Below are 16,117 nucleotides of genomic sequence, written 5' to 3' on the forward strand. Positions count from 1 at the left end.
GGGTACTGTTTTTTCCTATACTAACAGGCAGATAGCATACAGTGTGGATATGCCGGACAGAGGGATGAGTCACATCAAGAGTGACGGAGTGGGACGGCTGTGAGACGCTACTCAGAGTGGGCATGATTTAAACTTAAAAATTGTTTATTTCTGGAATTTTCCAGTTAATATTTTTGGACTGCTGTTGACTGTGGGTAACTGAAACTGTGGAAAGCGAAATCGTGGCTGGGTGGGGAGCTATTTTACTGCTAAGTGTTCTTGAATTCCTGTGTTCTGTTAATGTAGTAAGGTTGACGACCAGCCTCAAGCCTTAGTTGTCAGCCAGTACTGGTATGAATGAGCTCAGTTTAGAGTCCTCTAAGTTCAAGTTATTAATGAGCATTCTTTCAGTTTCCTGATTTATTCAGTCTGTAAGTTTCCATTATGCACTTATTAGATACTAGACACTGTAAGTAGGTGCTAGGGATAAAACAGTACATGGAAGACATAATCTCTACCCTCATTTGAGCTTACAATCTATAGCTGTATTGCCAAGAGTAATTTATAAAAATACCATTTGTGAACTATAAAGTACAGGTTGCTGATGTCCTTAAGGTTTAAGTTCAAGGACAGTCTTCTTAGAGAAAGGACGTTTCATCTGAAATTTAATAGATGAACCAAAGTGGGCCAGGTAGAGGAACAAAACAGGCAAAACCCCTGAGATGACAAGAGAACTTGGTGGGTTCCAGCAGCTCAGAGGCCAGTGTGGCTGGAATCTAGAATCAAGGATGGGAATGTCTGGACAGGAGGCCCAGAGGTTAAGGACTGGGACCAGGCACAGCTTTTATAAGCCACATTCAAGAGTGTCTCCTTTCTAATAGCAATGGGAAACTACTGAAAGTTTTCTAATGGGAAGCTGATGAGATTTGTCATTTAGACTAATCATTGGTATATGAAGAATGGATAATTAGTAACAAAGAGCAGATTCAGGGAGATGCTGGGAGTGGGAGGCTAGTGCTGTCATCTGGGTAGTAGGATGGTGGTTTGTATTAGAGATACAGTTGCCTATCAGAGCTAGAGTTACTTTGGATGGGGTAAAGTATCAAAACTAATTCTTCAGTTATTTATTGATATATCTTATCCAGTCAGAAAGCTTGAGTCATCTCCTCTGTGCTTTGGCTCTTCATGGTTCTAATGATTAGGGAGAGGGAAATGAAAACCATTTATTCAGATTTGAACAGCTTGATACAAACAGTACAGTATCTAGTATTGGAAAAATGGAGTTTTGTCACTTTTGTCATCTTTGCTTTGGGTAGTTTTCTTGCTTAGTTGTCCATAATTCTTGTTCTTACCAAAGCGGTAATTGGGGAGTGTGCTCACAGGGGATGGTTTTGGTAAATCATGAAGGAGTTTAGAATTCCAGTTTAATAATACTGCTCTTTACTCAAGTGGAAGGGAATAAATATTTTTTTCATTTCTGTAAGTGAAGCATTTGTTTAACAAAGATTGTAGAGCTGGTTGGTATTGAGTTCTCCACTTAAGCATGTCTATTTATATCTTTGCAACAAAGTAGATTCTCCAGCCACTAGTAACAATGCATCTTCTAACTAAAGTTTACTTAACGCTGTAAATAACTATGAGGATCTAAATCCTACAATAGTTCCTTTTTTGGTTTAGCATGTTAAAATCCTAAAGCTAGGTCTAATAAAACCAAACCAAACCAAACCAAACCAAAACCCCAGGGAGTCAGATCTTTGAAAACTGACTCTTAAAACGTTTTCCTTCCTAGAGAGTTCCTTTTAAATAAATTTCATTCTTGCTGGCCTCACCACCCGCAACTCTGGGAAATAATTGAAAAATAAATGGCATTGGAAGAGGAAAGCCTTCACGATGAATAGCAAAATAGTTCAATTATTGGGAAAGAGTGTTCCCTACCAACCTCACCCCAGACTGCCTGATTTTTACATCCTAGCAACCGGGATATAATGGAAACATCTGTTCCTGACACTGTTCAACTATGGAAATAACCAAAGAGAAGACAAGATCTCAAGAAAATGCTCATTAGTAGGGGGGGAAAATCAACAACAAAACCCCAACAAAACAACAAAACCCCCCCCCAAAACTCCAAAGGATTTACCATTAAATAGTATGTAGGATTCCATTATGCCAAAGTTGGAGTCCAGTGATCCCAAAATTACATATGCAAGATGAGGAATATGCATTTTTCTTCAAAGATCATCTGTGGCTTTAATTTCCAAAGGGTCCTGTGATCCAAAAAAGATTAAAGAACCACTGAAAAGGTAATTTCTTCCCGAGCTATTTTGATCACCATCAGTCATTTCTTACAAAACCGAAGGGATAAGACACATTTAAGTTAGTTATTTGTTCTTCTAAAGCTTTCGTAAGGGATTTGTTCAAATAAGCTATCCAGGAAACACTAAAACCAAACTTTTGACCTAAAGTTCAGATAGGGTAAAGAGTCAACATGATGGGTAAGGCCTATTTCACATTCAAACTTCAGTCTGGAAGAGCAGAAGGGGAGAACCCAGGTTAACAAAAACAGGGAAGAAAATGATACCAATAGTCATAAAATGCAGCAATTCTATCTCAAACAAGACTGACGTATTTATGATCAGGTGAAGCATTTATAAAGGTAGCCTGTGTTGAAGAATATGACACTTTGGGTGATTTAAAAAGTTTCTCCTCTTTGGGTGAAACCTGCATAAGGCTTTAGAGATGACCAACAATCACTCTGCAGGTGTTAGTTCTGAATAACTACTGCTGGCTTTTCATAATCTTTCCTCCCTGGAAACCACAGTTGAGTCCAAAGGCAGATTCCACTGTGCCTAAGCGTAGAGTAGATTCAAACTTGACCCTCATTTGTATTTTTTGGATCACTGCAGAAACATCTCTGGATCAAAGTGAATGTCTGGCGAGGTATAACTGCAGAGGTGAAAGGTGTTGGGTATTTTGAATTTGGCACAGTTTCTTAAAGGTCCTTGAAAGTTCATGTGCAGAAGGTCTGGCAGTGTCTTTTGTAAACTTTAGTGTTGCTGTATTTTTGAAGGAGCTCTTGAGCCTGTTGCTGCATTTCATGCGTCACACAGCCAGGATGTTGAGACTTGATGTGAAGCAGGATGAGGCAGCACTCCAGCACATCTGGGAAGGGCCAGGTCTGAAAGATGACACGGGGATGAACAAGGAAGCATTTGCAAAAGAGCCACAATCACCTGCACAGAAGGCTGCAGCGACTCAGCCTCAGGTACTAACACTTCTCAGGCATGGCTGAGCCATTCCTCTCCTCAGGCTCTTCTTTATTTACTCTAAGGAGAGATGATACTCAAAACTGGGGTGTCCCTCTCAAAAGATCCAGACTTTTTCCAGAGCCCTACTCAAATTAATTCAAAACATGATGCTTCCCTTACTACTTAAGGGCCACATCCAGATACACCTATCCATCTGTAAGCAATCAGATACGTGGTAGCAACTGTAATTTTATTTTACTTCCAGCTACAAAATTTGTTAGATTTTTCTGAAGACTGAGGTTAGAAATTTGCTGTGTTGTCAGTAATTCTACTCTTATAAAACATTTTAGTTAACCAAAGGATCCTGAATTTTTTAAGCATATACAAATATGCAGAGATTTTAGAAACTTAACAGAGAAGTAGATGACCACTAAAGAATCTGGTGTAGTCAAGTGATATTACAGAAAGTAATGTTTTACCAAATGATCTGCTATATAAATCTTACCTTAATACTCTCAGGAAACTTAGCTATTCTCTCATTCGCTTCTGTAAGCCTTTTGGTTAATTCAGGCAAAGAAACTGGCTCACTTTTTTCTTCTTTACTAGTAATGATAATAAAAAAAAGTACAAGTCATATGTCTTGCCCCACATATTATCTATATAAACAAAATTATATTATCCTATAAACAAAATTACTCTGTCACCTGGGTCTTTATCTCATCTTTGAATACAAAGGCCAAGAGAAGGGAATTTAATGTGATGTGGTATAGTTTTCAAAATGCAGTATCATTCCTCACCATTTTCCAAATCCCCACTTCTTAGACATATAGCTCCAATGAAAATTAAGAACCTGTAGGGGATTCAACCTGCAGCCAAGTGCAGAGGGCCTGGATTTCTCTGGGGAATGGTTAGACAGAGCTGGAGTTCCTACCCATGGGATGCATGGATGCACATTTTTCTGGAGTGTCTTAAGCTTTTCAAAGGGCTCCTCTGATCCAGAGGTTAAGAGCTGCTGGGTTAGATAACTTTTTAGTGCTTTTCCTGTTATTAAAAGCAAACCTAAGGCTGCCTAGAGTGTGGGAGCTTACTAGAAAAGTAACTCAAAACTCTGACTTAAGATGTCAATGGGAGTATTTTTAGAGCAAAAAAAAAAAGTAGGGATTTCAAAGCTTCTTAATGTTTTAAAGTTAGCAATAACAGCCATATGTTTATTGACTGTACTAGTTACTATGTTTTAGGCCCTGTGCTGGGGGGATATAATCAAGGTAAAAGGCACTTGGAATAACCAAGCAGTATTTGCTTAGCACTGCAGATGCCCACAGAAAAGTGCCCTGTGGTAATGCAGATGGGCTGTACAATGATTGGTGATTGGCTGCTGCCATCCACCTGGCCCCTGATTTCAACAGAAGTGATTAAGATGCTACATACAGCAGTCTGGTCATCTGGGATTTTCTCAGCTCAGCGTGTAGTTCTGTACACTACTCTTCTGTGTGTTTTTTGGTATACTACCGAACAAGTGAAAAACAATGGTTTTCATTAATGATGTGATAATGCAACTCCCATTTTTTACATGATTGATTTTTTGGGGAATCTACGCTTATTGGACAAAGGTAGGGTTTATTGTACTACTGTTATTAACAATATTTGTGATTTTGTTTAATTCTCAAGCAAGGTTGGAGTTTGTACTCCCATTTATGGACAAGGGAACTAAAGCTCAGAGACACTAAGACTCTTGTCAGGTCACTGAGCAGGATCAGATTAGAACCCCACACCTGACTCCAAAGCCTGTGCTTTAATGACTACATTGTGGTGCTTCCAAGTGACCAGATCAGTCTCGTCAAGCACTAGGTGAGAATCCAGCAGGGTATTTTTAGCTCCACCTGGTAGTGAATTAGTACTCACCACTGGTGCTGAGAACCAGAGAGGGACTGTTCTGCTTCCTGTTCAGGTTCATTCTTAGCAGGACCATCTGCCGTAGGTTTGCAGAGTTGTCTCTTCTGGTGTTGGCGGATCATGTCTGCCAGGGTTTCTTGGACTTCAGCAACAGTTCTCTGTGAATTTTGGAGACTGGCATGCTCTTCTGAAAAGAGCTCCTTACAAGCTCTCAGTATTTGCTCACCTTCTTCTGTGAGTCTCACGTCTAGTTCTGGAGGCCTGCTTGGCTCTGGCTGAGAAGCTTTGGGCTCAATTTCTTCAGGGCTGACATTGTTCAGCTGCTGGCTTTGCTCAACAGAAGTCATCCTTCTGTGAGCAGCCCTTACCCAGATGCTGGATTCAGGGCAAGGCCCGGAGAGAGACCACCAGAATTCATACAGACGTCCGTAAATAAAAAAAGCCTCCAAACTTTTGAAGGCTGGTGTGGTGGGGGACTGATGGTCACCCAGTTTGTCTCTAAGGTGGTCACAGCCTAGGAGAAGAACAGGATTTAGGGTTGTGCATTTCTTTATCTGCCAGAAATCTGGCTTCCTGCCCCCATGTTGTTTCCTGTCACCCAAGAGGCAGATCACATCCCCCATGTGATTCACGGGACTACATGCCTCCCATCAAAAGCCAAGCAGAGCTAAACACTTCCTAGCCCAGGATGATGTTCTCATTGCTAGACCACTTCAAGAATGACAGAAAAAGTATTCCATCTGTGCTACTGAAGGCTCTGGGGGTAAGATCCCACCGTGTCTCTGAAAAAACACAATGATTTAGTTCTGTAACAAGAAATGTCTTCTCCATTCTTACTAACTTGTGAACACACTGATATTTCTCTCTCTCTCTCTAGCTCTGTGTAGGAAAGTATGTAGCAGACAGTAAGGGGGGTAGGACCAGGTAAAGGAAAACAGCTCGGTCTTTTGGGCTACCTCTTAGGAACCTGGATAAGACAATTCAAACTTTCTACTAAGTGACTGTCTCTGTCTTTCAATGACCTATGTACTCCTGGTGCCACACCACTGGGCTGTGGTTATAGCATCCATTAGTGAGTGGGCCCCTGCATAACTGGGGGGGTCACTTACCCTCAGGAAGAAAGGCTGAGTGCACTTCCTGCATGATGGTGAAATTTCCTGAGTCGTAGCTCCGCATTACAGCCCGAAGCAGTTCTTCCACAGCTGTGTCCCAGGAGGCCACCTGCTGGCTCAGCACTGCCAGGGTCAGGTCATGGCAAAGGTGAAGCAGGAGCTGGAGGGAGGAGTTAGAGAGTCAGATCTCAGTCAAACACCCTGTCATAGCAAGCACTGGATGATACCAGAAATGTTCCTGTTTGGTGCAGCCATAGTGGAAAACAGTATGGAGAGTCCTCAAAAGACTAGGAATTGACTTACCATATGACCCAGGAATCCCGCTCCTGAGCATATATCTGTATAGAAGGAACCCTACTTGAACAAGACACCTGCACCCCAGTGTTCATAGCGCTATTTGCAGTAGCCATGGAAACAGCCTAAATGTCCATCAACGGATGACTGGATAAAGAAGATGTGGTATATTTATACACTGGAATACTACTCAGCCATAAAAAACAACAACACAACGCCATTTGCAGCAACATGGATGTTTCTGGAGAATGTCATTCTAAGTGAAGTAAACCAGAAAGAGAAAGAAAAATACCATATGAGATCACTCATATGTGGAATCTAAAAAAAAAAGGAACATAAATACAAAACAGAAACAGACTCATTGACATAGAATACAAACTTATGGTTGCCAAGGGGGTGGGGGTGGGAAGGGACAGACTGGGAGTTCAAAATTTGTAGATGCTGATAGGCATATGCAGAATAGATAAACAAGATTATACTGTACAGCACAGAGAAATATATACAAGATCCTGTGGTAGCTCACAGTGAAAAAAAATGTGACCATGAATATACGTATGTTCATGCATAACTGAAAAACTGCTCTACACTGGAATTTGACACAACATTGTAAAATGACTATAACTCAATAAAAAACGTAATTAAAAAAAGTGTTCCTATTAACTACATGTGGGAAGAAATACAGTCTACATTTAAGAAAGGCCCTCCACCCCCCTCACCCATTTTTGCTTTCCCATCTGAAACTTTCATATGTAGTTGCATTGCAACATGCACTGTCTGGTGTTAAAGTCTGCTCATGTTAAGAAAATGCCTTGATATTTGCATTTAATTAAAACAAAAAGTGAGTTTCTGGAACCAAAAGCTCTAATTAAAAAAAACTAGAGTGTAATTAAGAAAATTTATCAATTTTAAGTGTGTAGTTTGATTAATTTTGATAAACCCACACACACACGCACATGGTGTAACTGCCGCCAAAATCAAGACATAGAACATTTTCATTGTAAAATACTCCTGTGTGCCCCTTTGCAGTCAGCTCCCCTCTCCCTGTCCCCTGGCAACCACTGATCTAGTTTTTGCCAGTAATAATTTTGTCTTTTCTAGAATTCATATGAACGGAACAGTAGAGTATGTAGTCTTTTGTGTCTTCATTCTTTGAATTGCCATAATGCTTTCAAGATTCTCTGATAGTATTTTTACACTAGTAATTTGTTACTTTTACACCACAGTTTGTATATCCCTTCACCAACTGATGGACATTTGGGTTGTTTCTACTTTTTGGCTCTTCTTAACTAAGCTGCTATGAACACCTGTGTATAAGTTGTGGCCATTTGATTTCACTTCTTTTAGTGAAAAACTCGGCAGTGGGATTGCTGGGTCATTGTGCATATGTATGTTTAACTGTAAGGAACTGACAAACTATTTTCCAAAGTGCGATACCATTTGAGGACATCTCCTTTCTCAAAAATACAATGTTCCTTTATTTTCAAAAGAAAAAATAGATAAAAGTATTCATAGGATGGGTGTGGTGGCTGTATGAATCAGCTTGTTCTCTTTGTATGAATGTGGATAGATCTGACAAACAAGGTCACTGAAATAATCAAGCCACAAAATAGCACACGTGGTCTGACCTGTGGCCTTTGGTGAGCTAGGGAAGGGGAATGGGAATGAGGAAGGGAACATGAGGAACTTCAACTTGATTGTATTTCTTTTACCAAAAACAAAAGAATATACAAAACGAAACCAAAATTCTCCATGAAGCAACGATGACAGAATGTGAACAGGTGTTAATTCTAATTGATGGGTACTTTTTATTAGTCTCTGTGCTTTTCTTTATTTTTAGACTTTTTTTTTTAAAAAGGGAATACTGATCTAAGACTAACTTCAAAGCTAAAGGGCTCTACTTGGTCTGAAGGGATCTTTCTAGGTTTCCTTGGCCTGCCTTAGTCTTTCTGAAATGCAGACTGGCATTCTGCTGGTTTCTGTGTTATACTAGACATGGATTAAAGAAGTCTTAGTACTGAATGATTAATATCAGAAGCTCCCACGGAGAGAGCACCTGTTTGGAGGGAGTGTTACTTGTAGCAGAGGGGTACTTGACACTCTGCAGTTGCCGAACTGCTGCCTGATACTGCTCTGGGGAGTCGAGGCTGAAGGCTGTCTTCCACACCGCAGTCACTCTCTCCACGAAGGGCCCTTCGCTGCCTGCGGTCCAAGCATTGTAAGAAGAGGAACTTTTGACCTCCAAAAGCTGCTTTTCCTCCAGGTGCTTGGACAGTAGCTCAAGAAGGCAAAACACCAGTCTCTGACCCTGGAACCCAACAACAAAGAAGAGGAACTGTTACACAGGGAAGTGCTTAATTATCTAGAATTTTCTCTAATCTCTCACATTCTCCCCCTTTGCATTTGCAGCAACCGAACCCCCTCAGTGGACTGCCGCCCAGTGTTGAGTCTTGTGTGAGGGGAAAAGAAGTGAACTAATAGACCAGTGTTCCGGGTACCACTTAGGGGATTCCTACCCACAGCCCTTGGAGCGCAGGCAACCACGTTTATACCAGGGAACCCCAACTACAGCCCTACTCACTGAAATTTAGCCACACACAGGCCAGCCACCTAAGACTTGTATAGCCCAGTTTGAGAAAAGATAAGCTGGACTCATCCAGTTCTTTCCTCCTGCCCAAGCCGCAGATTAGGGAATAAAGAAGCTAAAGCGTAATGGGCAGAAGATCCCGGGGTACGCAAGCTGTGGAGATCTGAGAGCTGGGGCAATGGTTAGGGGCCATGTCCAAGCAGGTTTGGCAGAGGGAATCAGCTGGAAGAGAACAGAAGCACAGAGAAAAGGCCTAGAAAAATCTTTATTTTTGCTGGATTTTCAGTTGCCATGAGATTCCTTGTGTACCCTACAATATTTTCTCAGTTAAACTTGGGACGGTCTCTGTTTCATATAGCCAAAATAGCCCTTGTCAGAACAATATTTAGCATAAAGTTAGAAGTGCTAAATAACCATTCTGGAAACTTTTTTGTTGTTGTGGATAAGTTAAAATTTCTCTAGATTTGGTCATTTTATAAATAATTACCAAGTGACACTATCTTTCACCTCCATTTTTATTTTGCAGTTCCCAGAAATCTACTTAACATTTTTCCTGGGCTTTGACTGTTCAGCTAGAACTGCCTTTAGCCCCAGTTACTCTACTAGGCAAAGTGGAACTGAAAAAGTTTACAAAGTATCTGGCAAGCAGAGTTCTCTAAAATGGACCCAATGTACGCATGTTTTAGAAATTAGGTGAGAGTGCTGAAGCTTTTAAAATAATCTCTATTTTGATGTGTCAAAAAAGACAGTGGTTAAGTTACTCATTTTTAACCAGATGTGAACAAGATATTTAACAAAATGTTTTGATTTCACTCCAGATTTGTTATGGCTTATAGCTGAAGAGGGCTGCTCGAGGCAGAGCACCCTGATTTCTGTTAGAGCTAATCCCTCTCTGTCTTCAGAGCAGACCCTCTCTCTCTTCACTGATGTGCTGATGACATCAGGGAAGACACACCAGGGGCCAGCCCAGGGGCTGAGTGGACTAGTCCATTCAACTGCTGAACAGTGGGAGTTACTGTCAATGATCATATTATCTCTTACTCTGACCACGGCAACTGAAAGCCGTGGTATGGCCGGGGCTTGATGGACACTTCTCAGGATACCAGCCAAATTGGTACAGCTTGTGAAACCAGGTAACTCACTTGGAATTTAACTCGGAAAAGGATCAGGGGCTCTTCCCTCTTAAAAGCAGGAAAAGGCAGTAACAGACTGACCTTTAGACTTTCGTGAAGGTGCAGGGCTTCCTGGGCTCCCACCCAGTTCCTGGCCAGAAGCAGCTCTTGGGCACATCTGAGAGCCAGGGAAGCAGACAACTCATTCTCTCCTACGATTGAAGCCAGCTCTGCAGCAGTTCTAAGTGATGTCGCGTCCCCCTTTTTTGACAAAACTTTGGCTGCATCATAAGCTGAAGTGGCCCCTAAATAGCTAAAATACAAAAGAAAACTCAGAGTGTCATAAGCAGGTCTCCTACTCCTGCCGCCCAGAGGGTCAAATTGTTTCTCTCTGTCCAGTTTGTCTTGCATGTCTTCCTTTGGTCCCGGGTATGTCATTGCCTCTAGCTGTCCCTGTGCAGGCTGAGGCCAGTGCATCACGGAGAAGGAGAGATAGCATCATACAGGTTAAGGAAATAAAGGAACTGCAACAGTTGCTGAGTTGAACCCAAGTGGAGGAGTCATTCCCTCCTGCTTTTCGTATTTAATAATATAAGACCTCCCTATAGAAAGGTGTAATTTTTGAGTCTGCTAACTAGGATTTCTTACATAGTTATGGTGGTTTAGATAAATACCAACTGGGTAGATCCTGATGAGTCTTACGAAGTTGGGTTTAATACACATATGGTTTTTAATTTGCTGGTCACTTTACCTCCACCTCTAAACTTAATACTTTCAGTTCTTGCCCTGCTCTTCCTGGCAGAAGCTCTTCTATGCTTGGGTGTGGCTCCTGTTTCTCTCAGACTTACCATTTGGCTGCTAAAGCATAATGGCCATCTTTTTCTAGGACGGCCCCCCAGCTGAGGTACAGGTCTTTCAGGATCGGGTCCTCTGGGCGCAGCCGGGCCTTGGCAACTGCAATAGCCTCCCTAGAGGCAAAAATAGGTCATTAGCTAATTTGAAAAGGCTCCTCTGTAAGAGGCTGCAGGATAGGATAAATCATCCCTTTTGTGTGGCCTGTCCTGTTCCAACTTCCATAAAAAAACGATTTCCACATTACATGGCAAGTTAAAACCATGTACTGCGCTCAATTCTTAACCTAGGTCAGCAGTTCTTAAACTGTGGTCTGTGGATTCCCAGGAGTCCCCAGGGCCCTTTCAAGGGGTTCATGAGGTCAAAACTATTTTTATAATAATGTCAAGAGGTTACGTGCCTTTTCTTACTGTGTTGACATTTGTACTGATTGTGTAAAAGCATTGCTGGGTAAACTGCTGGCATCTGAGCAAGAATCAAGGTAGTGGCCCTTGTAGTTAAAAAAAAAAAGTAAATGCTTTTGATAAAGCAGGAAAAATGATAAATTTCATTAAATCCTACAATGGCTTGTTACTACTTTGTGTGACAAAATGGGAAGAATATTCTGTGTTTTTTGCAGCATTCCGAAGTACGATGGTTGTCCTAGGAAAAATCTTGTACAAATGAACTGCAAGCTGAACTAGCTGCTTTTTTTAGATGGAATCTTACTACTTCTTGAAAGAATGACTAATAACAAATGACAGTTACTCAGTGTTGAGTATCTAGCAGATGTTTTTTCAAAAGTGAACAAAAGTAAGCCTGTCATTTCACAGAAAACAACTAACAGTACTGCTGCCAATGATAAAAATTAGAGCTTTTGAGTGAAAATTAGAATTTTAGCTGTGAGTCTGACAGCTTCCCAGAAGTTTAAGTCTTTTCTGATCAAGTAAGGAATGTGATTTTTTTTTGATACTTTATAATGATACATGTTAACATCTGGAGGAGGACCTATATAACTAAGTGGACTACTATTTTCCAAATGACATACAACTTCTTGGTTGCAGCCAACATAAAGTTGGAGCTGGAATAAAAGTGTTTTAGACTAAGGTGATTGAGACAGAGTAATATTTAAGTAGTACGTATTCTGAGACCTCCACTTCCAGCCATAATGGAGTAATAACTAGGACCAGACCTAGCCTCCTGTCACAAAATTAAAACACTGGACAAAACAGGTATGAAACAACTGTTTTCAGATATTGGACACGAGGCAGCACAGGACTGTCATCCCAGAGAGAAGGAAGCAAAGGATGTGAGCCTTTTCATGGCCCTGGCTTTCTGCCTGAAGCCATTTTTCTAGGGGGGAACCCCAGCAGAGCCTCAGCAGATTGGGATTTGCAGGGCAGGACAGGAGGGAAGGAGCTGTCCAGAGAGAGAGCTCTATGGCAGTGCTTAGGGGTCCTGCTGAGTCTGGCTAATCAAAAGCCACCCACATGTAGGAAAGCCTTTACAGCTGGACAAAGGACAGTCAGAGAACTGAAGCTGAATAATTCCCAGAGCTCACTCAGGGCTGGGAGACATCTGAGCTTTGACCAGCCAGAGATGGTACATATATTTCTGTACATTTGAGATGTTTAATTACAGTAAAGGTTTTATGCTGGCTTTCGAAGTGGAGTTGTTAGGTAGCTTAATTTCACATTATATCCAACTAGTGGTTCAACTGTCGGGCCATACAGACCTGTAGAAATGGTTTGACTTGAGCAGCTCCACAGCTTCGTACACTTTGTGGATAGAAAGCAGGTGAGAGGCAGCCTTGACATACTGGTCCTGGAAACACAGCTGTTTGGCAAAAGCCTCCACAGCCCATACCCACACATGGTAACCAGCTTAAAAGAAAAAAAAAAAAAATAGAAAGAAGGGAAGAAACAAAAATGTGGTTAAATAAGAAGCAGGTTAAAAAAAATTTGGGTTGAAAATGCCTTGTTTTCAGTCACTGCATTAAGCAGAACATTTAGGCACTAATTCAACAGCCACTACAGGTCATCTGTTTCACCTACCTCTCCCTATGCCTGTTATGAAATATAAATTGTTTCTTGATTATGTAATACATAAAAAACAGTACAGATTTCAAAAGTACAAGAGTGTGGAAGTCAGGATAGTGGTTACTGTTGTTGGAGTGTGTGCAGACTGACTGAAAGGGAGCATGAGAGAAGCGTCTAAGGTGATGGTAATGCTACGTTTCTCGCTGTGGGTGCTGGTTACAAAGGTGTATTCAGTTAGTGAATCTCAAGTACACTCATAACCTGTGTACTTCTATCTCTCTGTCTCCTATCATACTTGAATAAAAAGATAAAAAACTGAGTATGGTATAAAAAATTTCCTTATTATCCTGGTACCCTCCCACCCAAACTTATCCAAATTCCTTTCCCTGGAGACAACCATTATTACCAGTTCCTTTTGAAACTTTTAGCGATAGTCTATGAATATATAACCATACATGTATAAATATTCTGTTGTACTTCTACACGTTGATTCTTTTCACTTACTGTTCTTTGGAGCTCTGTTCTACATCAGAGTGCACACAGCTGCCTCATTTTGGGCTCTCTGTAGTAGCTTCTACTGTACAGATATACAGGATTTAACCAGTCTCTTGCTGATGGACATGGAGGCTCTTGTGACCTTTTGTATTATAAATATCGCTGTAGTGACAGTCTGTGTTTATTTGTCATATTGCATGAGTGGGTACAGTAAAATTCCTACATTAGCACTGCTGAGTCAAAGGGATGTACATTTTAATTATTAGACATGGCCAAGCTGGCCTTCAGGATGACATCTATCTTTAGTCAACATATCCTAGAAATGACAGAGTTTTTGTTGAAAAGAACATACCCACTGGTGCCATAGCCACGAGATTGTCTGTCAGCTCTCCTCTCTCTGCTGCAGTCCGGAGAACACCTTTTAGATCTCCTTTCCAAAGCATGAGCTGGTGAAATAACTCAGGGTGGCCATTTTCCAAGTGCCCCTTTCCTGTTTGGAGGAGAAATAACATCTGTAAGATGTTTCAGAAATGTCTGTCTGCACTGACTTAAGAAAAAGGCAGGACGGAAGTGAGGAACAAACCCCTAGAATGTGCAGTCTCTGGCTGATGGGTGAGTCACTTCCCAGAGTGTTCACAATGCGGCGTGCAGCCCACTCAGTCACCTGTCCACCCACTCAGTTTCACGTGCACTGTCACTCACTCAGAGTGAGCGCTGCATGTTTACGGTCCTGCGACGATGGGAGGTGGGGTGTGAATATGCAAATAGGGGAGCCCCAAACCTAGTAGCTGACACGTAAAACCGACAGTTACCAGCCACAGGACGGCAGCCACAAAAGAGGCAGGTACAGAGTGTTAAGGAAGACAGCACTGTGTTGTCTGACTTGCCTCACCTTCAACTTCAATCATTCTGTACAGGGTAGCCCTGTCTGTGAACAGCCCCAGGTGAAATCTTTCCTCAAGATCAGCAGACACATCCTCATTTGGCTCTGCTAATTCAAAAAGACAAAAATTCAGATGAAGTGATTTCATAGGTAACTGTTTTCTGTCTAGTTACTTCCAAATGTACACCTAGAATTCCCATTTCAGACGCTGAGAAAAAGCATCTTGTACCCTTGTTCAACCGTAACAGAGACCCCTGCTGGTTACAAAGATAGCCGAATATGAAAAACTTTGTTAGGCTCAGCTTGGGCAAAATCCAATGAGACAGCTTAGTTTGCAGTTTGCTCAAAAAAAAAAAAAAAAAAAAAAAAAAAAAAAAGATGTGGGGAAGAAAGAGAAATGTAAAAAAGCCAACCCCAAATTCAGTGTATTTAAGTAAAAAAAGAGAAAACAACCCCAGTGTATTTAAGTGCAGTAAAAAAACAAACCAAAAAAACTAATAAGAAACGTCCTCTATAAACCAGAATCTACCACAAAGGGATTCATTATTCATTTTTTTTTTTTTTTGAAAAAGCCACCTGAGTAATCTGATAGTAGAGTGGCTTCAGGGAAAAAATGGAAGAGTAGGGTCGGGGTGGAAGGGAAATCTGCTTTCTTTTTATACTGTTTGAATTTCATTTTACCATGTACATCCCTTTTCAACACATAAAGTTGTTCAGATATCAAAATAACATGCATTAGAGGAGGCCTTTGAAAAATTAAAACCAAAAACTCCCATCAAAAATTTTTAAAGGAACTGCCATATTATGGATATATTTCTAATAAGCAAATAATTTTTTGCTACATGTAGATATTGCTTACTGGAGAAAAATAGCTGATGGAACTGATTTATGCAGAGATGTTTAAGCCATCATACCAACCCCAGCCTACAGATGGCTGGTAACAACTGGATTTTTAACAGAAAAGCAGAGTATTATACCGCACAGGCTTGGGGAATGCTGACAGTGGATCAGGATGGGGAGGCTGGCAGCGGGATGCAGGGCAATGATGTTTGGGAAAGAATGCAGAAATACAGAAAACAGTTTTGGACATTTGTTGGCACCTGTTTTTTAAAAAATTATTTATTTATTCATTCATCCACTCATTCATTTATTTATTTTGTTGGCACCTCTTATGTGCCAATTCCTAGAAGACTATGGATGGGCCAAGAAAGTGTATTTTTTGTACCTTTGGAGTGTTTTGCAGTGGCTAACACCAAACAGTCCTGATGAATCTCCTCTTTGGATCTGTGGTCCAGGCTCGTACTCAGTGGAAGGATGGAACGAGCTTTTCGCTTCTTCATTAAGGCTTCTGAAATACAGTAAGGGTACCGACTGTCTGAAAAGGACCTGATCGGAAACACAAAACTGAATGCCCACTGTGTAAATGTAACCTACTGGAGGGATACTGCTAGGCAGAGAAAGTTCCCACTCTTACAAAGAAGCTTTCAAATTAAATTAGGTGTGTGTAATGTTCACAATACACACAAACATGTCCCTGTGAACAAGCAACATCAACTGCAAAATGACAGTTCCTCAAGTACTAAAAATAGACCCCAAATGTAAACATAGCCAAAACACTTAAAAATATTTAAAAACTGAAACAAAAACAAA

General features: G+C 41.0%; 1 protein-coding gene across 4 annotated transcripts in view; it reads right to left on the reverse strand.

Annotated features, from left to right (window-relative positions):
• Positions 1–1,177: 1,177 nt before the first annotated feature.
• The window catches only part of GEMIN5 (gem nuclear organelle associated protein 5), a 40,624-nt gene continuing 25,684 nt past the window's right edge, over positions 1,178–16,117 (reverse strand). For 2 of the 4 annotated variants that reach the window (XM_006194858.3, XM_006194857.3), the window contains exons 18-28: positions 15,693–15,815; positions 14,477–14,572; positions 13,937–14,074; positions 12,786–12,933; positions 11,068–11,187; positions 10,322–10,532; positions 8,577–8,828; positions 6,227–6,389; positions 5,127–5,631; positions 3,730–3,826; positions 1,178–3,154 (exon numbers count right to left, since the gene is read on the reverse strand). In XM_006194858.3, the coding sequence (XP_006194920.1) occupies positions 2,987–3,154; positions 3,730–3,826; positions 5,127–5,631; positions 6,227–6,389; positions 8,577–8,828; positions 10,322–10,532; positions 11,068–11,187; positions 12,786–12,933; positions 13,937–14,074; positions 14,477–14,572; positions 15,693–15,815 (2,021 nt within the window). In that variant the 3' untranslated portion in view covers positions 1,178–2,986. Of the gene's footprint in view, positions 3,155–3,729; positions 3,827–5,126; positions 5,632–6,226; positions 6,390–8,576; positions 8,829–10,321; positions 10,533–11,067; positions 11,188–12,785; positions 12,934–13,936; positions 14,075–14,476; positions 14,576–15,692; positions 15,816–16,117 lie in introns of all 4 variants that reach the window. The other 2 variants (XM_032477182.1, XM_014567855.2) reach the window with 1 other exon arrangement.

Source organism: Camelus ferus, chromosome 3 (genome assembly GCF_009834535.1).
Source record: "Camelus ferus isolate YT-003-E chromosome 3, BCGSAC_Cfer_1.0, whole genome shotgun sequence".
In the NCBI taxonomy this organism is placed as follows: domain Eukaryota; kingdom Metazoa; phylum Chordata; class Mammalia; order Artiodactyla; family Camelidae; genus Camelus; species Camelus ferus.